General features: G+C 40.2%; 1 protein-coding gene across 3 annotated transcripts in view; it reads right to left on the reverse strand.

The window, feature by feature from the left end:
- Nucleotides 1–27,917, reverse strand: part of hectd2 (HECT domain containing 2) — a 127,546-nt gene that overhangs the window by 77,814 nt on the left and 21,815 nt on the right. For 2 of the 3 annotated variants that reach the window (XM_048551157.2, XM_059653138.1), the window contains exons 3-6: nucleotides 12,220–12,358; nucleotides 6,962–7,064; nucleotides 4,626–4,715; nucleotides 3,500–3,564 (exon numbers count right to left, since the gene is read on the reverse strand). In XM_048551157.2, the coding sequence (XP_048407114.1) occupies nucleotides 3,500–3,564; nucleotides 4,626–4,715; nucleotides 6,962–7,064; nucleotides 12,220–12,358 (397 nt within the window). Of the gene's footprint in view, nucleotides 1–3,499; nucleotides 3,565–4,625; nucleotides 4,716–6,961; nucleotides 7,065–12,219; nucleotides 12,359–16,307; nucleotides 16,421–27,917 lie in introns of those variants that run through there. The other variant, XM_059653139.1, reaches the window with a different exon arrangement.

A 27,917-nucleotide genomic window follows, 5' to 3' on the forward strand; every position in this document is an offset into this window, starting at 1 on the left:
TTAGATAGCAACAAACAGAGATTTCATGATCCTAGACTAAGATTTCTCTGTGGTTGGCATAACAACTCCACAGAGGCCACTGTCCTGTCACCTCCTTTAGATACATGTGCAGAGTCCTTGACACTGATCCAAGTCCCTCAGAGCCAGCTCTCAGAACGAACAGGATGTCTGACACTTCTGTTTATCTCTCTCAGCCAGGGATCCCTGATCGGACCATATTAATAGTTCCAATCAGGGAACTCGTGTTCTATGAGATTCAGCTGGCTGACCTCGTTACCATCACTACAGTTGGATGACTTTGGTTGTACCGCAATAGAATTGAAATACTTGCCATCCCATGCACAATGATATTTGTTCATGTTCTTACAGAATTGGCCCTTCCATCCTGGGAAGAATGGATTCTAAATTCTGCACAAAGTCCTGTGGTAAATGAGACCCCTCCAAGTTTCTTGACAGTAGCTTTCTGACAAACCTCTCAATGCACATAGTATTTTATTATGCATGCCAACAGCCTTTTTCATTACACTATTCCATGGTCCTCATAGGAGATCTCTCCAAAAGAGGTCATGTACAGCTTCATCTTCCAGGGAGCTGAAATCTTGGCTATCCTTTCCCTCACGTTGTGCATGGTGAATCACCACACTCAAATCCTACCTCTTAGCTATCTTATAAAGCATGCACAGCACTTTGTATCTGAAGACATGACTATGGTGAGAGATTGAGTGATTAAGTTCCTTCATCACCAGTATCCTACACCTCTTGGAATTCACACATTTGTACACTGTTGGACCTGATAACAATATTTTGGTATCTGAAATGATACACGCACAAGGGCACATTGGAATGAGCGAAGGTGGGGGGGAAATTAAAGAAATTTCATATTTATAACATTGGCACTGTGCAAAAACCAGGAGACACTGCGGGATGTGGAAATGCAAAGTGAAATGGTTGATCGGGTCAGAACATGCTCTCACTTTCCATGGTTTTTTTCCTTACTGCTAGCCATGGCCTCAGTCTCCTCCGCTGATGCAACCACTTGGTTTCCACCTGCTTAGCTTAGACAGCCTCTCATTCTGGACTATCTTATCTTGCTGCAGAGGGGAAAATGGGCTGGTCAAAGTGGCACAATGTATTTGGGTGATGTGTCGGTCATATTTGAAGAGCTGGTAGCATGTGTAAGCTGGCAAATGTGGACGTGATGCTTGCAGCAGCTCTAAATGTATGAGACTGAGGTGAAGCTATGAATGCTTAGTAGGAGTTATATCTCATAAGGCTGGTTGGTGAGTGAAATGAGGTTGGTGAATGGAACTGTTTGAGATGCTATTGATAGATTTATAAAAATGCTGCATTTAATGAAGAAGTAACTTGAGATCATTAAAAAAGTTTTCCTGTGCTACATGTGGTTTCTACGAGTTACACTGCTGACAATATTGACAGTAATGATTATCTACACCTTCTTCTTAGTGCCCATCTGGAGGGCGTCCTTGACTTTTGTAGGCGAAGTTGTTCCCTGGTCCCTCCCAATTCTTGCAACAAGGCCTCCAGTGTGGCATCTGAACCTTCCAGAATCTTCAACAGCCCCAGAATACACCACGTGGTACCGGTTGGCTTTGAAGAGTGCAGTCTATGTTTAGTAGTGCTTGGGCTTGCTAATGATACATACACGCTGCATGCTCCACAACAAACAGGCATGCGATAATCGTATGTCACAATCTCTGGGCCCATCTTCAGGCTTCGTCTAATAACTCCCTCAGAGTTTTTAAACTAGCTGAGAAGCATCGGAAGAGCATGGTTTCAGCTAGTAAGGGCACAAACGTTTACTCAGCTTCCTGCCACAGAAAAGATAAATAAACCATGGAAGGAAGAAATTTGTTCGTGGAGTGCTCCTTCTCTTAACTCATTCCATTTCCTGACACAGGCAGGGTGGTGGCCACTACCTATGTGGGCCATGCAGCATTTTAAAATTATACATTGATGAAGCGAGCCAAGTGGCAAGTGCAGGTGTTTATGTTAGTTTCGGCCACACGTCTGAAATTATTTTGGTGCAATTCCTTCTAAACTTGGACAGCTGCATGGACTAAGTGAGCCAGGCAAACACACGATACTAAATCTTTACAGTTTTCACCAGTGTTCCATTTGAGTGGAAGGTGCATGTCTGCTGTTCATGACATTCACTACCCTTCAAATTGTTCTAAGAAATGACCACTGGATTTTAAAACTTAATGACATGCCTTTTAAATATCTTGCCCATCTAATCCCTAAAGTGCAGCTCGTCAAAATCTCTCAAATTCAAAAGCCTCAGTTTTGGCCCATCATTGGCCGTGTCACCATCTTCAAAAATCAAACTTTTCTTGAGCCTACAGAATTTCTTAAAATGATTATTTAAATATTGTTTGTTGAAAATTAACACGTATGGCTGCAAACAATACCAATCTTGTACATTTAAGAAATATGCATTATTCATAAACACTTTTGTAAATATATTTTATCATGTACACACCATTAATGCTCTCCATGGAATAATAAACCATTGATTAACCAGGTTACTCACGTATTACAAGAGAAGTCACATTAGATAACAATTAACTCAGAATTAACATTTATGTGTCCAGAAAACATTAAATTAAGGAGCCGTTTATAACAGTGTAACTGATAGCGTTGTAATCAATCTGTCAAAATAGCGTTAGTTTTCCACATCCACTTATAAATATTAAAAAGCAATAACAGGCAGATTTATGACTAGGACCATCACCATGCTAAATAAAAAACAAAGAGCTGTAGATGCAGGAAATCTGAACAAAAACAGAAATTGCTGGAGAAACCTAGCAGGTCTGGCACCATCTGTGAACAGAAAAGCAGAGTAAACACTTCAGGTCCAGCGACCCTTCTTCAGAATTACATGAATCACTATGCTAATCCTGCCTCCTGCAACAGCATAAATGGATGGAAGGGTGCAATAAATGTCTGCGAACATTTCACACGAGTAAGATCAGACAAGTGACCTTCTGGTACCAGTCTCCATCAAATGCTACCCCTACTCATGTTCTGCCCCAGTGCTATCCTCTTAGACCCAGGAATTTTGTAGCTCATAACCTAAATGTATGTTATGCTTCTGCAATATGTCCAAAACCCCAAAGATGATAGCTTACTTGATATCATGTTCAGAAAACATTTAAGTAGTAGTAACAGTGGACATAACTATATTTCAGGGGTATTTAGGGGCTTCTTTTCGCCCCCTTATTCCTTTGGCTTGGTACTTCTACTCCCGGGTAACTGTCAAGTGGTATTCTCTTCTCCCATTGAAAACAATGAAAAAATAGATGAACACCTAGAATGGATGTTTTCTGTGCCCTTGCACAGCCTGCTGTCATCAAATCACTGCGAACACGATCAGTAATAATCTTGTTTTTCTTTTCTAATAAAGAAGAATCAAAAAGAAATCTGCAGACTGAATATCAAACAATTGTTAGCTTTATTTGGAAAAATACATCAGTCTTACCCTTTCCATTCCTTCAGTAGACTATTAATAATGCCTTTCAGAACTGTTTTCTGGATGTCTTGAGGCTGAAATTAGCAATAGCACCAGTTTGTTACATATCTTTACTCGATTTTAATTGTAAGAAAAATAGAACAACATGTCATTTTCTTTGTTTAATTTAATGAATGAAATACAAATGCGCCAGTATTCACTGTAAACAACGTTTAGCGAGTGAAGGTATTGCTCAAACTTTATAAAGCACTACCAGGTCTCCCATGGTGTCAGTCACGATAGGTTGTATGTATACCATATTAGGAGGGGAACACCATATTTTATAAAATGATTACTCCTCTGAATTATATGTGTGTAATTTCGAACATCACCTGAACTAACTGCTTGCTCTAAGTGGAGTCATTTTTCCATTATTTAAGGGCATTTAATATTTGGAAATGTTTTACAACCTTATTATTTTACAGCAAGTTGACATTATGCAATATTAGAAATATTTATGAATTAATTCAAACTTGTAATTTACTCTTTACAGATTTGTGTCACAGTAAGCACATATACAAAAGCAGATATTTCTCTGCCCAGAGAGTAAGGTGTCCCAGCAATATAATTCATTACTTTAAGCAGACACCAGCAGTGTACATGTTATGGCATAAAAATACAGTGATGGCATTGTAAATGTGGTATTCTCTGAAGGTTTAGAATCTCCAGAGAGTGGAAGCAGGCTATTCAGCCCATCAAGTCCACACTTACCCTCTGAAGCATATCCTACCCAGAGACACCCCCATACCACATCCCTGTAACCCTGCATTTCCCATAGCTAACCTCTACATCCCCAAAGAAAATGGGCAATTTAGCATGGCCAATCCACCTAACCTGCATATCTTTGGACTGTGGGAGGAAACTGTAGCACTCAGTGAAAACCCATGCAGTCATGCGGAGAACGTGCAAACTCCACACAGACAGTTACCCAAGGCCGGAACTGAACCTCAGTCCCTGGCACTGTGAGGCAGTACTACTAGCTGCTGAGCCACTGTGCCACCATTTCATAAGTGCCTTTCCCTGAAAGATGTTTGATTTATTAAAACAAAGTAGTTAACTTTTAAATTTGACAATAATGATTAAAAAAAGTACTCACTGTGTTCAGTAAGGTGTCATAGACACTGTTTGTTAATTTAACATTAATGCCTGGATCATCTATTGTGTTGAAAGGTGCACTAGCACGTCGCTATGAATTAATAAAAGATAAAACATGACTTAGCCAAAACAAAACGAAAGCATAACACAGCAAAAGATAAAACTACATTTCAATGAGTCCCCACAGTGTGGAAGCAGACCATTCGGCCCATAAAGTCCAAATCCACTCTCTGAACAGTGTCCCACCCAGACCCTTCCCCTACCCTGTCCTTTCCTATCTCTGCATTTCCCACCCTAGACCTTATGGGCAATTTAGCATGGCAAATCCACCTAACTTGCACATCTTTTGACTGTAGGAGGAAGCCTACATAGACATGAGGAGAATGTACAAACTCTACACAGTCACACAAGGCTGGAATTGAACCCGGGTCCCTGATGATGTGAGGCAGCAGTACTAGCCACTGAGCTGCCCCAGTGAAATTTGTTTGGCTTTACATGGCAAAAAAAAATGCCATTTCTGAAAAGTGGGGTGAATATATCTTCATTTACTATTTTAAACATAATAAATTAAAACCAAACAAACTCTCTAAAAGGGTGTTTCAAAAATGTACTTTCTCAATGTTATAAACTTGTCTCAATGCAGAAGTCAAACAGTGTCAAACAGATATAACCGTAATCCTTTCACACCAGTCACACTTGCATCAAAACATTTGCAACAATCCTGGTCTTTTGTCTTAAGTATAATTTCTGTTTGGAGAGGGCACCAAGTAGATCTTAATAAAACCCAGAACAACACACTTTACAGAAAAGCTTTAAAGAAGCTTTAAACAAAAGGCTCCTTCTCTCAAACTCCTTTAAATGCTTAATCAAATGAATGGCTTTTGTAGCTGGGACACGACTGTGGTGGGGAGAGTAGCTACTTAGGCAGGCAGGTAGAATCTCGGAGCCTGCTTGCAGTAATGCACCCTACCCAGCCTGCCCCTGGGGTTCACCTCCTGGCCATTGAATTGACACTCAATATCTCTGGGAACCTGGAGGCTGATTGAAATTGAGGATCATCTGCCAACTGAAAGGAATTGGCCCTACAAATCTCACTTCTGTAAAAGTTTACATGAGGGAGGAAGAGTAGGGGCTTACATGGGAGCCCACAGGGCTGCTTTCATCTTCCCTCCACCTCTGGTATTGGTCTCAATGGAGGCTGATGATGCAGCCTGTGTTTGAAGAGAACAGGATGGATGAAATAATCCTGGAAGTTATTATTAAATAACGCCGAATGCATGATGTTAAATCTTATCGTATTCAGGATAAAGTAGAGAGCATTGGAAGAAAGGAAGTTCAAACTTTTTAAATGCTATATAATGAATAAGTTTAAACAGGGTTTGCAATGAATCTTGATTTTAACACTGGATGTTAGAAGAAGAAACAACCCAGAAATGAGCAGCAAAAACAAAGGAAAATTGTGATTCAGTGGTGCTGCGATCCCCACCTCAAGCTAACAACTAAGGAGGAGGACACAATCTTGCATCAACCCCTTGAGGGATTTCAATTTAAGATCATACTGTTGGACTCAATGATATCTGCTTTTAGACTGATATGGATTGAGTAGAAACTTCACATGTATATACATGTACATGAAATACATGTAGGCAAATGTATAAATTGTTAATAGTAAAAGTAATGGTCAAAGAGGTAGGCAATTATTAAATGTGTTATATATTTAATTTTCACTTCCAATGAAAATCAAGTTCTGTAGTGAGGATTATTCAAAGTGGAGGTCAGCAATGTTCAAAACAAATGATTACCCACAAAGGAAAAGGGTGAACCTCCCAAATCCAGACGCCCAGATGTCAAAAGCAGGATAAGACAATAAAAGGGAAACGCATGTTAGATAACAAGAATTCAATATTGCAGACAGACTGGAGGAATATTGGAAATCCAAGGAGAAATTAAAATAGGAAATTGGGAATGCAAAGACAGGCATCGACAAATGTTGGTAAGTGAAATTCAGCAAAACCCAAAAGATATTTTATAAATACAGAGATCTCAAGGAGAATATCCCACAGAGATGGATGGGACAGGGTACTGAACACTAAGATGTGGGGTGGCTTGCAGCAGTATACACTCCAGATGCTGGGTTCTTCAACTGAGCATCAAATCACTGAGTTTTGTAGGAATAAAACATAGTCATTACTCTGAAATGTGTCTCATTTAAAATAGATGCCCAACAATTAGAACAGGTTGGTTATCTTTTCCGTGTGTTTAGAATTAATCAATCAATAGATAACAGCTAGCCTGGAATTATCACTGAAGCAAAAATACAATGTGTTGTCTATTTACCTTGAAAGCTGCATTAATTTGCTGGAAAGAATCAAATGCTGTTGAATAAAAATCATGTACAATTGTCCAATCTCCTGAAATCTTGGCGTTTTCTACATCTTTTCTGAAATTAAAAAAGAATCTTGGCCATTACATTTGTTAATCAAACCAACAAGGTTTAGTTTAACTAAAAAGCCATATTATTGTCTGATGAATGGTGCTCTAGCCCTCAATTGTGGTCTATTGCTGGTTCAGAATTGAATCATATGAAAATAGGTTTCGTTTGGCTTGGAGAAAACGGGAACTGCAGATGCTGGAGAATCCGAGATAACAAAGCGTGGAGCTGGATGAACACAGCAGGCCAAGCAGCATCTTAGGAGCACAAAAGCTGACGTTTCGGGCCCAGAGCCTTCATCAGAAAAGGGGGATGGGGAGAGGATTCTGAAATAAATAGGGAGCGAGGGGGAGGTGGACCGAAGATGGAGAGAGGAGAAGATAGGTGGAGACGAGAGTAGAGGTGGGGAGGCAGGGAAGGAATAAGTCAGTCCGGGGAGGACGGACAGGTCAAGGGGGCGGGATGAGGTTAGTAGGCAGGAAATGGAGGTGCGGCTTGAGGTGGGAGGAGAGGATAGGTGAGAGGAAGAACAGGTTAGGGAGGAGGGGACAAACTGGGGTGGTTTTAGGATACTCACAGGTACAGAAGTACCTTGTTACACACAGATTGACTGAGTAGAAGCAATAGTTAGCATTGTTCATGACTTCTAAATAACAAACTTACAGATTTTGTAAGATCTTTATGGGTCTTCCGATTATTCCAACTCAATGCAGGAAATCCTAGTTCTGGGAATTTCACATTATTTTTCTTGTCTTGATAATATAGATAACATAGGTAGGGCGTTCCATTCCCTTAAACAGTGTGTGAGAAGTGGTGAGAATGTTGGGAAGATAGCGAAAAGGGAAAAATCAGATTCCTGACATCAAGAAAACACATCTGATTTTCCCGTTAGGATTTAAACGGCGAGTTCTGAATCTCACTATTGAGCAGTAACCATGTTACGTCCATGTATTTGTGGCTCATTATTAGCTAAACTCACCTCAATTCTATGCAGTTAAAATTCAGCTCTCCTAGCTTGAGAAACTGGATGGTGGAAAATTCCCAACATTAAAGTCAGAACAGTTACCAGGTCGTAACAGCTCATTGTTTTCTGAGGGCTGAGAGAAGCAAACAGTCTTCACAAAATTGTTGCTGCACACTCTATGTCCACAGTCCTCCTCGGTCCTTTGTCCATGCTGGTTGGCACCACCAAACCACAAGCCTCACTATGTTACCATTGTTGCTTTTGGACTAACTTTCACACCACATCAACCCTTACAGAACTTCAATTTGAAGTTCAGAGACATTCATGACTTGCATGCTCCTGTCTGGTCACTTTACGCATAGGTTCACACGTGCACGTCATGGTTCTTAGCTTAATTTCTTCATGTTAACTTTGGGACTGTGACCCTCTGTGGCTTGCACTGCCTTTCAGCACATTGGATGTTCATTGCTCACGTACAGGATGTCAGATGCCTGTGGCATTATTTGTTTTATAGCATGAGGGAGACTCAAGCAGTTTGTAACCAATTGGAGCACTGAACAGCCAAGTGCTGAACATATTCCTGTGTGGCAGTGGAGGAGGAGGAGGACAAGGCTCTTCTTACTGCTAAACTCAGCTCTACAATTTGAAAGAGTAAATTAACTGGGGCACAGAAGATGGAAATGGAATCAGTCCAATTAAAGTCAGGTTAAATGCTGTCTGACATCACATTCTGCCTCTTCTGCAAACTCAAAGCAGAGTGCTCCCAGAGTCTGTACTATCTCCACCAAAATGGCATGAGGCACAAACTAAGATAAGGTGTGCAGGATATGTGGTGGACACCATTTTAGACCCAAAACAATATCTGCCCCAATGAAAAGCTCTGTTTCTGGATTTACCAGCCTTCAAAATCAGATAGATGCAGGGCTAAATCTTGTTGTTGCAATGAAAGGCCAAATGATGAATTAGAAAGTCAGGACAGATCTCACCTCAGCTGTTTTGGGAGACCTGTGGCAAGATTTTATGACAGTCAGGCAACAGATTAATTGTTTTCAGGACTTCCAGCCCCTTTCAAGGATTTCTGCCTGACACCAGGAGCAGTCAAACAATTATAGCATCAGAGGTCTCATCAGCGCCACTTGGAGCACTGGACACTACTGTAAAAAAAAAACACAAGAGAATACGGAATGGCATTATCCTATCAAACAACAGGGTCTGGGGCCAGTCAAGCAGTACTTGGTAAACAGGGAGGGGAGGAGGAAGATGTCACAGGGCCACAAGTGCTGCCAGAGGTGTCCTCCATGGACCACACAGTGCCTGAGTAGAAGGGTCCCCACCACCTTCCCCTGAAGCCACAGGGAGACTATCAGAGTCCACAGCCAGTCACTCCATAAAAGAAAGCCCCACACACTGCTAGCAAAATGGGAAGTGGCCCATAAGTAGCCACTTCAGTGGATTAATTAACCTCTGGGTGGGAGGGCTACCCTCTACCTTAATAAAATGGCTTGATGGTGGATGACAATGGGCAGGCCACCTGACTGCCTTCACTATTTTACAAGCCTTTCTACCTGCCAGTTCGCCCAAGAGGGGATTGGTAAAATCCATTCTTCGCTATGCAAATTATTATGTAAGACATGCATTGCCTAAATCTGTAGCAGCTGATAGTGTACAGAACACTTCGCTTGATTAATCATGTGGAAGATTACTAAATGGGACTTCTCTGGCTTCAGGAGGCATTTAATGCTTGCACGTCCAAAACGGGGCACGTATTTTCTTCCTGTTCATATTGAACAGCAGCAAAATCCTGTAATTGATGCTGAAAGTGGGGCAAAATCTGTACTATATGGATCACTAAGTTATGTGATACAGTTAGTGCAAGTAGTTATGTTGTTAGACTAGTATTTTTAAAGCCTGGGCCAATATTAGAATTAAATTAAAATCAACTTAAACATCTCAGTGTGAATTCAAAGGCCACTGTCACAAATGAAATTCAAAGTCTGGCAGCGATTATGGCCATTAAGAATCATAAAAATCTATCTGGTTCATTACTGTCCTTTGGCAATAATTACTGGCTTTCCTTACCCATTAATTCCACTCATCACTCCAATTCCACACCAACACAGTCAAGTTTTAATTGCTCTCCTCTGGCCTTGCAATGAATAGGGAAGGTTTAGAGGGATATGGCCAAACACAGGAAAATGCAACTAATTCATGTTAGGATACCTAGTAGGCTTGGGAGAGTTGAGCTGAAGGATCTGTTGTTACCAAGCTCTATGACTCTATGCAGGCCATTTACTTTCAAGAAACAAACACGTCCAGTAGTTTAAGAACTTAATATCACCTCTGTGGTTGGACAGTAAATTCAATCGTTAGCAAAACTAGCACGCCAAGTCAAATAACTCCACAGAGGCCAGTATCCACCATCAAGTCACACTTTACTTACACGTGCAGAGTATTTGTCACTGGTCCCAGCTCCTCAGAGTGAACAGAACCTCCAAAACATTTGTTTATACCTGTCAGCCAAGGCTTCCCGGCTGGAGGTCATATTCTAGGAGGTCACCAGCTGAACTCCTTACAATCACTACACCAAGGATAATTTTAAAATGTTCAGAAGGTTTTCCATTCTAGTTGGAAAGTTTAGAACATATTGGGGATCTCTCAAGTGACTTGAATGTACCAGCTGCTCAAAAAAAAGGTGAAATAAACAGTTCTACAAAGGCTCATAAGGACAATACCAACAATGTTACTTTGGACAAGGGACATGCAGTGACCTGGTTAATGACTGTTTTGTAGATTACCCGGAAAAAAGTTGTGTCTGCAATCTAACTTGAGTAGTCAGTTTCATTTTCAAATAATTGAATCAGAGATAATGGGAACTGCAGATACTGGAGAATCCAAGATAATAAAGTGTGAAGCTGGATGAGCACACCAGGCCAAGCAACATCTCAGCAGCACAAAAGCTGATGTTTCAGGCCTAGACCCTTCATCAGAGGGGGGGGATGGGGAGAGGGTTCAGGAATAAACAGGGAGAGAGGGGGAGGCGGACCGAAGGTGGAGAGAAAAGAAGGTAGGTGGAGAGGAGAGCATAGGTGGGGAGGTAGGGAGGGGATAGGTCAGTCCAGGGAAGACGGACAGGTCAAGGAGGTGGGATGAGGTTAGTAGGTAGGAAATGGAGGTGTGGCTTGAGGTGGGAGGAAGGGATGGATGAGAGGAAGAACAGGTTGGGGAGGCAGAGACAGGCTGGGCTGGTTGTGTGATGCAGTGGGGGGAGGGGACAAACTGGGCTGGTTTTGGGTTGCGGTGGGGGAAGGGGAGATTTTGAAGCTGGTGAAGTCCACATCGATACCATTGGGCTGCAGGGCTCCCAAGCGGAATGAGAGTTGCTGTTTCTGCAACCTTCGGGTGGCATCATTGTGGCACTGCAGGAAGCCCATGATGGGCATGTCATCTAAAGAATTGGAGGGGTAGTTAAAATGGTTCGCGACTGGGAGGTGCAGTTGTTTATTGCGAACCGAGCAGAGGTGTTCTATAAAACGGTCCCCCCAAGCCTCCACTTGGTTTCCCCAATGAGGAGGAAGCTACACCGGGTACAATGGATACAGTATACCACATTGGCAGATATGCAGGTGAACCTCTGCTTAATATGGAAAGTCATCTTGGGACCGGGGATGGGGGTGAGGCTGCATCCCAAAACCAGCCCAGCCTGTCTCTGCCTCCCCAACCTGTTCTTCCTCTCACCCATCCCTTCCTCCCACCTCAAACCATACCTCCATTTCCTACCTACTAACCTCATCCCACCTCCTTGACCTGTCCGTCTTCCCTGGACAGACCTATCCCCTCCCTACCTCCCCACCTATACTCTGCTCTCCACCTATCTTCTTTTCTCTCCATCTTCAGTCTGCCTCCCCCTCGCTCCCTATTTATTCCAGAACCCGCTCCCCATTCCCTCTCTGATGAAGGGTCTAGGCCCGAAACATCAGCTTTTGTGCTCCTGAGATGCTGCTTGGCCTGCTGTGCTCATCCAGCTTCAGACTTTATTATCATTTTCAAATAAAATGTTTTTTGCTTAAACTCATTTACAGTTTTTGATATTATTGTGAACTCAGTATAAAGTATCTTATTAGCATTTTTAAGCAGCTAAAAACTCAATACAAAATCGTAAAAGGTCAAACCTCTTTAATTCAGTCAGTTCTATGTACTTACAGAAATTCCTCCACAGTTTTGGTCCGAAGAGGAACTGCAGGTTCAGGAGGAATGGGCGCTTTCATTTCAGGAGGCAAAATTTCTATTGAGATGCGTTGTTTTTGACGTACGCCTGGATTAACGGGTGGCAGGTCTCGCACTGTAAGGATAGAAATAATGTTATGTCACAACGACTGCCATGTAATAATTGGTCTTAAATATTTTATAATGTACCTAACTTCTCCTACACTTCTTACTACAGAAAATGACATAGTTTGGGCTTTTTGTCTGATAATTCAACATTCACTGAACATGCTACTTGAAACAATTCTTTGCCTGTTTTTAAATCCAGAATGAGGCAACATTTCTTAATTCAATAGTGTGGAGCTGAAGGAACACAGGAGGTCAGGACTCTTGACGAAGGGTGTAAATCTGAAACATCGACTTTTCTGCTCTTCTGATGCTGCCTTCCTCCAGTTCCACATCGTACTGACTGACTCCAGTGTCTGCAGTTCTTGCTGTCTCCAACATTTCTTAATTTCTTTTCCTTTATTATTTTCCTATTTCTGTAATTTCTCCCTGGTCATTTGCTATACAAGTTTGTAGGGTTGACACTCAGTCTGATCCCAGTTATTGTTCAACACTACTACCATCAGTTATTTGGAAGTTTCACAAAAGCAACTCTAGGTTCTTTTTTCTTCTTTCTTGGCAACTTTCTGAACTCAGTTCAGAATCCTTTCAATGCTGACAATTATGATGAGGATATCAACTGGTTACTTCTACATCCCTTCATTCCATATCATGATGAATTGGAACTTCGGCTTGCTCAACGACCATGATTATCAACATTCTACATACATAAAACCTTCAAGTCCATTCTAACATTTGTAAATCTGAGATCATTATTGATATTAGCTTTTAGATAAATGCAAAATGTTGCATTTTTGAGGCTCAAACCAGGACAAGACTTGCACAGTCAATGGTAGGGCCCTGGGGAGTGTTATAGAACAAAGAGATCCAGGAGTACAGGTTCATAGCTCCTCGAAAGTAGAGTCACAGATAGACAGGATGATGAAGGTGGCTTTTGGCATGCTTGCTTTCATTGATTAGAGCACTGAATATAGAATATGGGGACATCTTGTTACAGCTGTCAAGACATTGGTGAGGCTACATTTGGAGCACTGTGTGTAGTTCTGGTTGCCATACTATAGAAAGGATATTATTAAACTAGAAAAAAAAAGCGCAGAAAAGATTTACTCAGATACTACCTGGGCTGGGAGATTTGAGTCATAAGTAGAGGTTAGATAGGCTGAGACATTTTTCCCCTGAAGAGTAGCAGATTGAGGGGTGACCTTATAGAGGTCTATAAAAACATGAGGCATAGATAAGGTAGACAGCCAACAGCTTTTCCCCATGGTAGGGAAGTCTAAATCTACAGGGCACAGTTTTAAGGTGAGAGAGAAGAGATACAAAAAGGGTCCAGAGGTGCAATTTTTCACATGGCAAGGTGGGGGGGGGAAAATGAATATCTGAAATTGGCTGCCAGAAGTACTTTTATCAAATTTCAAACGAGCAAACCCCGAACAGGGCAAATGTTCTGTGAAAGCGTCACTGGGCCTGAAACATTAATTCTGTTTTCTCCTTCATAGATGCTGCCAGACCTGCTGAGCTTTTCCAGCAACTTTGTTTTTGTTCCCGATTTACAGCATCCTCAGTTCTTTTGGTTTTTGTTCAAATAGAAGCTCATTTTTACCAGAAAATGTTGACATACAGGAACTGAATGAGAAACACAAAGTAAATGCAGAATGCAGCCGGCTTGTATTCAAACTGTGAGATTTGAAACAACCTGAAATAAGAACTACTAAAATCTCGTACAAAGTGATATTTATTACGTAACTTATTACTTTCCTAAAGTAGCGGGTGGATGCAGGAAGGAAACAGTTTAAAGAAATGATAATTGTTAAAGGGACAAGAATGAGTCTGCCTTGAAGTTACAGTTTATGTCAATCAGCTAATACTATGAAAGATTTTCTGACCAAACAGCATCATTCTGTGATCACGTTTTGGAGAGATGAACCACATTAGAATAATCAAACAAATCAATTTTACACATCCTTTCACACTGCTTGTGTGTTTCAGTACCACAAAAGGTGCTCACACACAAAGGTGCACAAAAATTGCTAAAGGTGCACGTGTATGCATTAGAGGGCCACTCTTTTAACATCTACAAATCTGGAATCCTCAAGACCTTATATTAAACCTTTTTAAATTGTTTGGACTGTTGTTACCCAGTCTAATAAAAACTGTTTTTACAGCTCAATAAATGGTGACAAAGACTCTGAACTTAATCACCAACATGACTACGTTCAACCGAGTTCATTAAATAGCTGCAGGAAATTAAACCAATTTTTTGTACTTTATGCTTCACATTTATAACAGTTCCCTCCATGCCTACCATCTCTCTCTTCCAAACCCATTAAACCTTTCCAGACTTTTTCCTGTTGGTAAATGTACTTTCTGCTTAATTACTTTGTTACTTAATTCTCAATGATAATGAAGGAAGTGCATCATATGATGTGGCTTTAGCCCTTAATAGTCTGAAATATTTGATACTTTGGCACATCATCACATATAAAATTGATCTGTGATGGTTTAGAAATTGGTAAAAATAAAAAGAGATTTAGATTTTTGTTTTAAAAAATTTAGGAATCCATAAAAATATGCAACATCAGATTTGGTACTGATAGAAATTTAAATTTTGCAACAAACATATTATGCAAAGATATGCATAAAAATCTTTGATGGTGATGATTCACCTGATAAAGGAAAACTGGATATTTTAATAACTAACACTGTATATTTTGTAAGATAATAAAGTGTGAAGCTGGATGAACACAGCAGGCCAAGCAGCATCTCAGGAGCACAAAAGCCGACGTTTCGGGCCTGAGGGTCTAGGCCCGAAACGTCAGCTTTTGTGCTCCTGAGATGCTGCTTGGCCTGCTGTGTTCATCCAGCCTCACACTTTATTATCTTGGATTCTCCAGCATCTGCAGTTCCCATTATCACTGTATATTTTGTTCTCAGTAAATAAAGCTCAGGCATTTGAGGACAAAAGGAACCAAAATTGTGAAGTCGGAGTATCCTATAAAATAATGATAACACAAAAGCAGTGTTTAAACTAAACCATGAATGACAGATTGAGAGAAATTTGGAACATTTTAAATATATTTAATTACTGTTTGCAAGCAAAGTATCTTTGGTTCATCTACTTTTATATGTGAATTGAAAACAATCTAATGATTATTTTAAAATACAACTTAGGTTTACAAATGGCTAAACTCCGTCACCTCAATTTTGCAGCATATTCTTGAAATGTTACAATCATATGTTGCTTGGCAAAATGTAATTATAACAAGGATCAATATGTTCACTGGAGCTGGCTTTTAACGTGTTCTGAAATTCTTGTTGCTGTGGTAACAGTCATGGAGTCTCTGTAACTCAGTTGCTAAGGACAGCTTTGGAACCAAATTCTTTTCTAAATGCATTTATAAAGTGACACATGGGGTCCATGGACAGAAAGTAAGTGTAGTATGAAATTAACAAAGGCATTAATCTCTTGGAAAAGCCTATGTTACTTGGCAACCCAATAAATATATTCAAAATATATTTGCTTGACATGTGTCAAGGAAATAATTCAAGCTTGTGAATGATGAAAATAGGCATTAACTTCAATTTTTTTTATTGCTATTTGTAGGCAACACTGCACATTCTATGAATTTACATAGAAGTGTAATTCAATTATAGGCTTTAAAAATCTACATGTGTTTCTGCAGCATCAACCATATGTACTGAAAGGCTTGTTTCAGTAATGTAATTCTGACTAAGATGTCCTTTAACATCCACATCTCCATAAAAGCTGGCAGAACGTTAGATTAAACTGGACCTGAGAGTCTTATGCATAATCACATTTTTGAACTTGCACCAATACAGAAATGAGCTGACAGAAGATGCCGCTCACGTGGAATATTTATACAATGTGGTAACATATACATGACAAAAACATTTCACCCAAAAAAGGGTATTTATTCTATAACATGAAACAACTTTACCTTCAATCGTTTGCAATCATAAAAAGTGAAGCATCAGGATGGTATGTAGTAGCACAGAACACACAAGATCTGAAGAATGATAAAAAGCTAGCTGACAGCTGAAAGCAAGTAATCTGCATTTTATCTGCATTTATCTCTGAACTATAACAGAAGATGCTAAAAATAACCAAAACCAACCAGATTGATGGGAATATTTTTGTTGCAAACAGTTTTGTGCGCCTGCGCGTGTTACATTCCCAGTTTGTTATTAAATAACTTAGCTGATATGTAAAAAGGTTGCATTTAAAATCAGCATGTTACATTGCTAATGCACAAATAAAACTTTGCCTCTCTTCTGAGAGCTGTCATTCTGCTTGTACTACTTAAATTTTGCTCTTCCTATCTTTCACTCTTATCTCAAGTCTTCCCTTCTGGAGGTCTCTCCACTTCTTCTGTCCAACTCACTAATACCCTTATCCAAGAGATTCTTTTTCTCTTTTGTGCTTGCTTTACATTCTCTACATCAGATGTTGGGAGCCTTCAGCCCAAGACCAAATCCAGTCCAGTGGCCCCTCAGCCAAGATTCTGGAGCAAATGACAATGGCAAAGCGAAGACAGCAGCACAGCATATTGTAACAGAGCAGCCAGGAAGTCCTAAGAACCATCGCCAGCAAAACAGCTGTACAGGGGAACAGCCGGAGGGCGTAGGGAACACCAGAGGAGAACCACCAGCAGAGAGTTTTATTGGTAGGTCTACTGCAGAATGAACACAAAACTGGCTGCTTCAAACCAGAGGAAAAATGGGTGTGGTGTGTCCTGTTTTAATAAAAAAAGGCAAGTATTAGGAATCTTTTTCTATTGTTAACTAGTAACACTTGGATGAAGCCGATCAAGGATCACACACAAAGAAACAGTGGTTTTACTTTGTTCAGAAAGAAAACAGAAATGTTCAACACTACCTACAGCTTTAACATGATTACTGAAGTTGCTTTGCCCTGTGTATGTTGGAAATGAAGATGTTGCTACTCACTCCTGTTAGTTGCAAATATACTTCTGTTCAGGCAATTCTGTGTCATATCCACTTGAGTTGGGAAAGCCAGCTGCAGCTGCATGCAGTGTGCAGGATTCCAGCTGAGGCAGGTTGCTATATTTTGCCTTCAGTTCACCATTGCTTTGCAATTCAATGATATCAAGTTGGAAGATCCAGGCAGCTTCAATTCTGAATAGTGTGGCAAAAAATATTTAATTCTGACTCTTTCACCGTCAGGTCTTGAAACCATGCACAAAGTTTCTGAAGTAAATGTAAGCATGCCGGGGCATATTCCTCTGTTGTTGTAAGTTCTTGTTCCTGAACAAAGGTTGGAAGATGCACTGTGTACCTTTTTCAGCTACATTTGCCACAGCTTTAGTTTGATTTTAAATGATTGTAAACTTGAATAGGAGGCCAGGAAGCTGGTTAGACCTTTGCAATCTGATACTGATCTCAGACCGGTACGGTATAATGTCGACCATGAATACCAGGTTATCTAGCTACTCGCACTCAGCCACAGGTCCCACAATTCCTCCACAAAAATTTTCACTTCTTTCTTGAGTTCACAAGACCGCATCAGCATACTTCACTACTGGAACCATCTCAGCTCACAAAAGTAAAACTAAGTCAACATGTTAATTAAAATCAGGTAACTGTAGGCCAGTTAGCTTAACTTCAGTAGTGGGGAAAATGCTTGAATCTATGATTAACAAAGTAGCAAGACATCTGGATATAAGTTGTCCCATTGGGAACACCCAGCATGGGCTCATGAAGGGTAGGTCATGTTTAACTAATTTGGTGGAAATCTTTGAGGACATTACTTGCATGGTGGACAAGGGGGAACCTGTGGATGTGGTGTATCGGGATTTCCAGAAGGCATTTGACAAGGTGCCACTCCAAAGGCTGCTAAAGTTGCACGGTATTACTGGTAATGTATTGACATGAATAGAAGATTGGTTGACCAGTAGAAAACAAAGAATAAGGGTAAATGGGTGTTTTTCTGGTTGGCGGTCAGTGGCTAGTGATGTGCCTCACGGATCAGTGTTGGGACTGAAATTATTTACAATTTACATAGATGATTTAGAGTTGGGGACTAAGTGTGGTGTGTCAAAATTTGCAGATGACACCAAGGTGAGTGTTAGAGCAAAGTGTGCAGAGGACAAAGTCTGCAGAGGGATTTAGATAGTTTAAGTGAGTGGGCAAAGGTCTGGTAGATGGAATAGAATGTCGATAAGTGTGAGGTCATCCATTTTGGTAGGAATAACAACAAAATGGGCAATGTTTTAAATGGTAAAAAATTGCAGCACGCTGCCGTGCAGAGGGACTTGGGCATCCTTGTGCATGAATCGCTAAAAGTAGGATTGCAGGTGCAGCAGGTAATTAAAAAGGCAAATGGAATTTTGTCTGTCATTGCTACAGGGATGGAGTTTAAAACCAGGGAGGCTATGCTGTGGCTGTATAGGGTCCTGGCGAGGTCACACCTGGAGTACTGTGTACAGTTTTGGTCTCCTTACTTGAGAAGAGTTATCCTAGTATTGGAGGGGGTGAGGAGGAATCTCACTCGCTTGTTTCCAGAGTTGAGAGGGTTGGGTTATGAGGAATGACTGAGTAGACTGGGATCATACTCATTGGAATTCAGAAGAATGAGGGGAGATCTGATGGAAACATGTAAGATTATGAAGGGAATAGATAAGGTGGATGCAGGGAGGTTGTTTCCACTAGCAGGTGAAACTAACACTAGAGGGCATCGCCTCAAAATAAAGGGAAGCAGATGTAGGACTGAGGTCAGGAAGAGCTTCTTCACCCAAAAGGGTTGTGAATCTGTGGAATTCCATGCCCAGTGAAGCAGTTGAAGCTACCTTGCTGAACATTTTTAAGGCAAGGATAGAAAAACTTTTGAGCAATGTAGGAATTGAGGGTTATGGTGAGTGGGCAGGTAAGTGGAACGGAGTCTCAAAAAGATCAGCCATGTTCTTATTAAATAGCAAGGCAGGCTAGAGGGGCCAGATGGCCTACCCCTGCTCCTAGTTCTTATGTTCTGTTCTTATTATGATTCAAAATCTTTCAGTAACTCTTTAACAGATGGTTGTTCAGGTTGTTACTACTTTCAATATTACAGAGATCAAGACACAGGGATTACATATATAGATTTTCTTGATGACTCAAGTAATGGCATACAATCAGCTATTTCAGATCAAGTGAACAGACCCATCTCTTTCTTGGCTGTGTTGCAAAATTAGGTATAGTACTTGCGGATTGGAAGGTAGGACATTAGAATTTGTTTGTAAAATGACAGAGGGAAGAGAGTGTGTGGTCCTTTTGAAAGATGATATGCTTTTTCTAGGTTTGGAGATTAAAAAAAAATCTCTGCAAGCAGCAACAGGTACGGAGTGTTCTTGGAATTAAAACATTTGTATCAAAAGGCTAGCAACCCAGGCAGTAATTTGTTTTGCTATTAAGGCAACCAGTTTGAAAGTCAATGAATTAATTGAATCCAGGCACTTAGAGACTAATAACCAAATAAAGTTGAATCTGATGGTTTTGATAACCTAGGATCAAATCCTAGCATAAAACATTAATAGGTCAAGGATATAAAAGAAGAGGACTTTTAAAATTGGTGAAAGAGCTACTGCCATCTGTTAAGGGTTAACAACCAGAAACCCTAAAGAGAAAATCACTGGCTCTTTCAGAATTCTGTAAGCTCTCAGAAAATCATCATCCGACTAGAGGCACAGCAGCACTCTTAGCAAGTATTCCTGATACACGAATTCAATGCAGAAAGGTGTTCCTGACTGAAGATCAGCAGAGGAGACACAGATGATTCCAGAAGATGTATCTTGGCTGTAATTTTGAGTGGCTAAGTTTTTTTGTATTAATTTGGTTTATATAAGTTGGACTCATTTATTCGAGCAGCATACCATTAAAATTTTGTTTTATTCAGGAATAATTAGTACTTAGGGGAGAATTGTAAACATCCTCGCCGAGTGAACGCGTTTAGTTGCAAACATTTCGTCACCCTGCTGGGTAACATCATCAGTGTGCCTCCGGTAAAGCATTTGTGTTCTATCCCGCTTGTTATTTATATGCCTCAGTTTGTTGGGGTGTTTGGTCCCACTTCCGGTTCTATTTCTCAGTGGTTTGCACACAGGGTCTAATTCAATGTACTTGTTGATGGAGTTCCAGTTAGAATACGAGGCCTCCAGGAAATTCCTGGTGTCTCTGTTTGGCTCGTGCGATTAGTGAGTCCGTCGTAGGGCGTGCTGACCATGTTATCTAGCAGGGTGACAAAACTTTTGCAATCAAACACACCGCTCAGTGAGCACGTCTACAACCTCATCCACAACTCGAGCTACAAATCTTCTCAAAAACTTTAAGGGGGAATTGCTCGGTGTGTTACTAGTTCCGGTAACTTGTTTACTGTTGGAGTTAGATAAATAAATAGTTATTTGTTGATTATAGAGCGGGTAAAAGGATTTCATTTCATTTAACTACTTCTTCGTAACAGATTGGGGGAGGGGGAGAAGACAGGCAGGTTATACCACTTTTCACTCTTCCTTTTTCAAATTATGAGGCAAGGCAAGGCGAGCTTCTTTGGATGTTTTGATTTTAGTTAGTTGTCAGTGGGGGGTGTCAACCTCTGCTTGACAGCGAATTGGAAGCTCATCTGTGATCTAGCCTGTTTGTGAAAGTGATCTGGACAAATTTGAACAGATTTGGTGTACAAAAAGCTCCCTGCAGATTTAAACAGACTAGGGGATTAGTGTCCTGGATCTTTAAATAAAACATCAATGAAAAGTGGAGAATCCGTTTAATTTCAGCTACTTGTAGGATAAATTAAAAAAGGTGGGGGAAATGACACTTAACATGCTAGAGAGGTTCTGGGGTTTGAGCATGCCTCACAAACTTGCGAAGAAAGTTGAGAAAGACAGAGGAAGGATATACTTTTAGACTTAGTAAACATGGTAGAATTGGGTTTAACTAGGGATCAGAGGAAAACTGAAGTTGTAAAGTATTTAGGTATACCAGAGAAACACAGTCAAGTGCAGTGGAGTTAGAAAAGATTAAGTTACAAATTAGAAGACTGGAGTTACAAAATAAAGAAAGAGAAAGAAGATTCCTAGCAAAAGCAAAAGGGAAAAAGAGAGAATTCAAACTTCGAAAATTGACAATTAGACAGGATAGCCAACTTAAAATGATGGAAATGATGATAGTGGATAGGCTTAGTAAGGAGGAGAGTGATGATGAGCAGACCCATTGTAGCCAAAGACCTGAGAGGGATACATACAAATATGTCAAAACATTATAAAAATTTGATGAACAAGATATAGAAGTCTTTTTGCTTCCTTTGAGAAATTAGCTAACCAGGTGAATTGGCCAGAGACTGTGTGGGTCATGTTAATTCAGAGTTGGTAGGCAGCACTAGTGAGGTCTTCGCAGCACCGTCAGATGAGGTGTCAAGAGAATAAGTAGTAGTAAAGCAGGCTATTTTGAGTGCGTTTAAATTTGGTACCAGAAGCATATAGACAGCTGTTCATAAATATGAGAAAGGAACCTGGTCAGATTTATATCGAATTTGATAGAATTAAACATAGCAACTTTGATTGATGGAGGAGAGCATTAAAAGAGAGAAAAGACACATGAGGATCTTAGAGAAATTATTCTGCTGGAGGAGTTCAAAAAACTCACTTCTAGAAATAATAAGAACTCCTTCGGAGAAACAAAGTTAAAACTATGAGAAGAGTTGCAGAGATGGCAGGTGAATACACATTAGTGCATAAAATCAAAATCTAACTTTTGACAGCAATTTCATTCCATGAGGGACAGAAATTAGAAAAAAGGAGATCCTTCAATGAAAAGCAGAAAGTAGATTGCACTGGGAACAGTTTACCACATGTTAAAAAAGAAACCCAAGAGGGTGAAAAAGAAGTGAAAGGCCTCGGGTGTATGCACTGTAATAGAAGGGGACACACAAAGTCACAGTGTTGGAGGATTAACAGAGGCACTAGGAAAAAGGATGTGGTAAGGGAGGCTAAACCAGTGGATTAGTTAAGGTAGCGAAGGAAATCCCAAAGAGAAATTGAGGAGGTGTAGGAGAATGCACAGCCTAGTCATGGTCTGAATAATAAGATAGTGTCCGGTCTCTTCATGACTTCACCTTGGTGGGTAAGGTTTACTCTGGAACTATAGGGGGAGAAGGTAAAGAAGTTAAAATATTGAGAGATATGGCAGCTGCTCAGCCTAAGAGATGAAAGTATTTGCACTCCTTCTGGACTCTTACCTGAGACAGTCATAATCTGTGGAATGTATGGAGAGAGATCTATTGTGTTCCCCTATGTAAGATAAGGTTCGAAAGTCCAATCAAAACTGGAGAAGTGATAGTGGGAGTGATTGAAAGGAATGTCTACTCCCAGGAATACAATTTATTTTTGGAAATGACGTAGCCGGATCAAAGGTGGGAGTGGTGACCATTATAGTGGAGAAGCAGAAAGAAAACCAGGGAACTGAGGAGTTAAAAGAAAAATATCCTGGAATTTTTCCAGACTGTGTGGTGTCAAGATCCCACAGTCATAAGATAAAGCAAGAAGTTGAGGTTCAGTTAGCTGACACCCTGTTTGATGAAATGGTAAAGCAAAAAACCTAAGCAGGCAGAGAATCAGGCAGAGGTGTTTAGATCTGAAAGACTAATGGAGTTACAACAAAAAAGATGAGTTAATGAAAAGTTTATATCATAAAGTCTACTCGGAACAGGAATCAGAATGTTATTACCTGAAGGATAGAATCCTAAAGGCAGAAATGGAGACCTTGACAGGTTAATGCAGAAGAGAAATGGGCGGATGTGTACCAGACTGTGTTGCCGGTAGCATACCGACAGGAAACATTGCGAGTATAGTGCATGAATCACTGGTAAGTGGTCATCTAGGAGTGAGGAAGACTCAGGCTAAGATAGAGAAACGCTTCTATTTGCCTGGATTGCATAAAGAGGTGGTTGAATTTTGCCAAACTGGTCACTTGTGTCAAATGGTTAGGAAGCCCACAGGCAGGAATACAACCATTGCCTTTGCTGCCATTTCCCACATTCGAAGAACCACTGATTTTGGGAGGGGACCTGCACAAACCAAAACTGAGAACCAGTATTTGCTCACCATAATGGATGTATCTACTAGATTTCCAGAGGCAATTCCATTATGGAATGTCAAGGCAAAGAAAAGGTTGTGGAGGAGTTGCTTGCTTTCCTTACCCATTATGGACTACTCAGGGAGATTCAGTCAGACCAAGATTCCAATTCAATTTTAATGACAAATTATTTAGTGACATCATGGATAGTTTAGGCATCCAACACGTTAAGTCAAGTATGTACCATCCCGAATCCCAGGGTGCACTGGAAAGATGGCATCAGACCCTAAAGACCATGTTGAAGGTTTACTGCCAGGATTACCCAAATGATTGGGATAAAGGTGTCCCATTTATGTTGTTCGTTATTAGACATGCTCCAAATGAATCAACTCAGTTTACTCCATTTGAACTGACACTCAGACACGAAGTAAGAGGGTCTTTTAAAATTAAAGGAAAAGTTGATATGTCTGAAGACAGATCTCTCAGTTAGATTACGCATGTGAGGTGAAAGAAAGATTAAACAGAGTAGGTGAGTTAGCTAGACAATAATTGAAGGTGGCACAGCATCAAATGAAATAAACAGCAGAAAAGAAATCAAAATTTGTACCTTCGCTCTTGGGATAAAGTACTGGTGTTAATACCAATGGCAGAAGATCCCTTCAAAACAAGACTTAGTGGTCCATATCAGATTCAGCAGAAGTCAGCTGAAGTATCTGGTAAAGATGCCAGATAGGAAAAAAATGTATTTGGTATGTCATGTGAACATGGTGAAACCTTACAATGACAGGGAAAGGGAACCAGAGAAACAGGCACTAGTTACTTTAAGTGAGCAATCAAATCCAGATCATTTGGATTTTTGTGTGTCTCAGAATAACTTGAATGATGAGGAAATCCTTAAAGAATGAGATAGGGTAATAAGCTCTCTGTTTCAACAACAGAGTACTGAACTGAAAGGCTTGTTGCAGTACTGAAGACATATGTGGAAACAGAATGGGGTGGACTAATGCCATTGTATGAGGTTGACTTAGGGAATGCTGTTCTGATAAAACAACACCCCTACAGGTTTAATCCCTCTCAAAAGCAGCACAGATACAGAAGGAAGTAGAAGCGATGCTCCAAGAAGACACCAACGAGCTAAGTCAAAGAGACTGGTGTTTGCTGATCGTGTTGATTCCTAAACCTGACGGTAGTCGATGATCCTACATAGATTTTTGAAAGATCAATGCTGTGACTAAATCAGACTTGTACCCAATTCCAAGGCTGGAGGACTGTATGGAAGAAGTTGGACAAGCCACTTATATCAGAGTTGGACTTACTACGTGGTTACTGGCAAGTACCTTTGTTGAAGACAGCAAAAGAAGTTTCTTCTTTGAAAACCCCAAATGGGTTATATCAATTTAAAGTAATACTCTTAGTAATGAGGAATGCACCAGTCATATTTCAAAGACTTATGAACAGAGTTGTAGCAAGTTTGACTAATTGTGCTGTCTAAATAGATGATTGAGCAATGCACAAGTGGATTGATCACATGGTGCATTTGGCTGAGCTCTGAGAAATTATGGAAGGCGAAGTTGGTCATAAATATGGCAAGGAATTCGTGAAGGCAAAAGTGATGTTCTTAAGGCACAACACTGGACACGGACAGATGACACTGAGGAACTTGACGGTGAACACCATCAAGGAATTTCTAAGATCATCCTCTAAGAAAGAGGTACTATGAATTTTGGGACAGAGGGTTCTACAGAAAGTTTCTACCAAAATTTGGTAGCGTGGCGACACTGCTAACAGATTTGCCAAAGCAAATCACGAAATTCCAATAGACAGAACAATGCCACGAGGCATTTGATAACTTAAAAGCAGTATTAACCACCACACCAGTTCTAGCCATGCTAAATTTCTTGAAACCCTTTAAAGTGATGTAGGGGTTGGAGCTGTGTTGTTACAGGAGGATCATTGTGAAATTAAAAGGCCAATGGGTTATTTCTCAAAGAAACTCAATATACATCAGAGAAAATATCCAACTGTTTAAAAAGTTATTGAATTTGGTATTGGTCCTACAGTATTTTGATGGTTACATATCAGAGACAGAGACAGTTATGCACACTGATCATAACCCTTCAACATTTTGGAAAGATTTAAAGATAAGAACACCAAAGTATTTTGTTGGAGTCTTATGTTACAAGCATTTAATTTACAGATTGTACATGTTGCAGATCGTGAAAATGTTATTGTCAATAAGTTATCGGAGGTTTAAAAGGCAAATGTATGCATAACACTGAAACGGTAGTGTTCAATGTTATATATCTGTACATGTGTTACTCTAGATTAGTGACCTATGTATCAAGTGGTAATTGAGAAGATTTAGAGGAAAGAAAAGCTATTTTTTTATCATAGTCTTTTTTTAAGGGGGCACGAATTGCAAAGTTGGGTATATTTCCTGTGGGTTGGAAGGCAGGACGTTAGAAGTTATTTGTTAAGGGGCCAACTTGGTCCTTTTAAAAAAATGATGTGCTTTTTCTAGGCTTAGAGATTTCAAAAAAAATGTCTGTGAGCAGCAGTGAGCAGTGTTCTCGAAAATGAAACGCCTGTCTCAAAAGGTAGCAACCCAGGCCGTAATTTGTTTTGTTATTAAGGCAAACTATTTGAAAATCAGCCAATTAATTGAATCCAAGCACTTAGAGAGACTGAAAACCAAGTAAATTTAAATCTGATGGTTTTGACAACTTAGGACCAATCCTAGTTTAAGAAATGAATAGGTCATTAAGGGTATAAAAGAGATTTTGAAAATTGGTATGAGAACAACTGCCATTTGTTAGGGTTAACAAGTTAACAACCAGCAGCCCGAAAGAGAAAAATCACGAGCTCTCACAATTCTCAGAAAACCATCATCTGACTGAAAGTACAGCAGCACTCTTAGCGAATATTCTTGATATTGGCATTTGGTGGAGAAAGGGTTTCATGACTAAAGACCAGCAGAGAAGGAACAGTGCATTTTGGAAGATAGTCTCTTGAAATTACAGCCAGGATATAAGTGTTTTGCACTAATTAGGTTTATACATGTAGGACTCATTTACTGGAACAGCATGTCATTATAATTTTGTTTTATTTGGGAATAGTTAGTAGTTAAGGGGGCCAAGAAAAATAATATGTCTGGGGGTTGGAAGAGTTAGAATTCAGCAAAGAAGGTCCAAGGGATTGATTAAAAAGGGGAAAATACAATATGAAAGTTAGCTCCAGGGAACACAAAGACTGGCACTAAGTGTTTAGGTACATGAAGAAAGAGAGATTGGTGAAGACAAATGTATGTCGCCTACAAGCAGAAATGGGGGAAATGTATAATAGGGGACAAAGAAATGGCTGAGCAATTGAATACATACTTTGGTTCTGTCTTCACAAGAGGAAACTAATCAGATACTAGGAATGTTGGCGAACGTAAGCTTTAGTGCGAGAGAAGAATTGAGGGAGGTCAATATTAGTAAAGAAATGGTACTGGGAAAATTGATGGGATTGAAGACAGATAAATCCCCAGAGCCTAATAATCTACATCCCAGAATCCTTAAGGAAGTGGCTGTAGAAACAGTGAATGCATGATGGTCATTTTCCAAGATTCTACAGACTCTTGAACAGTCCCTGCAGATTGGAGGGTAGCTAAATCACTAGAATATTCAAAAGGGGAGGTAGAGAGAAAACAGGGGTTTATAGATCAGTAAGCCTAACTTCAGTAATGGGGAAAATTCTTGAATCCATTATAAAGGCTTTATGGTGGAGCGTTCAGAAAGCAATGGCAAGATCAGACAGACTCAGCATGGATTTATGAAGGGGAAATCGTGCTTAACAAATCCGTTAGAATTCTATAAAGAGGTAATGCAGAGTTGACAAGGGGGAGCCAGAAAGTGTGGTATATTTATCAAAAGCTCTCTGAAAGTCCAATGTCCCACACAAGAGATTAGTGTGCAAGATTAAAGTGCATGGGGCTGGGGGAAATTTATTGAGATGGATAGAAAATTGCCTAGCAGAGAAGAAACAGAGAGTAGGAATTAATGGGTCCTTTTCAAACTGGCAAGTAGCAACTATATAATCAGGTGCCTCAGGGATCAGTGCTGGCACCCAAGCTATTCACAATATACATTAACGATTTGAAGGAAGGGACAAAATGTAACATCTAAGTTTGCAGGTGATATCAACTTGGTTTGGAGGGTGAACTGTGACAAGGATGCAGAGATCCTTCAGCATGATATTGAGTGAGTGGACAAATCAATGGCAGATGCAGTATAATTTCGATAAATGCGAAGTTATACGCTTTGAAAGCAAAAACAAGCAAGATTACTACCTGACTGTCTGTAGATTGGGCGAGGGGCATGTGCAGTGGAACTTGAGTGTCCTTGTGCACCAGTCGTTGAAGATAAGCTTGCAGGTGCAGCAGGTGATAAAGAAGTCAACTGGTCTGTTGGCCTTCATTGCGAGAGATTGCGAGTACAGTAGCAACA

The sequence above is a fragment of the Stegostoma tigrinum genome, chromosome 20 (assembly GCF_030684315.1).
Source record: "Stegostoma tigrinum isolate sSteTig4 chromosome 20, sSteTig4.hap1, whole genome shotgun sequence".
NCBI classification, from domain to species: domain Eukaryota; kingdom Metazoa; phylum Chordata; class Chondrichthyes; order Orectolobiformes; family Stegostomatidae; genus Stegostoma; species Stegostoma tigrinum.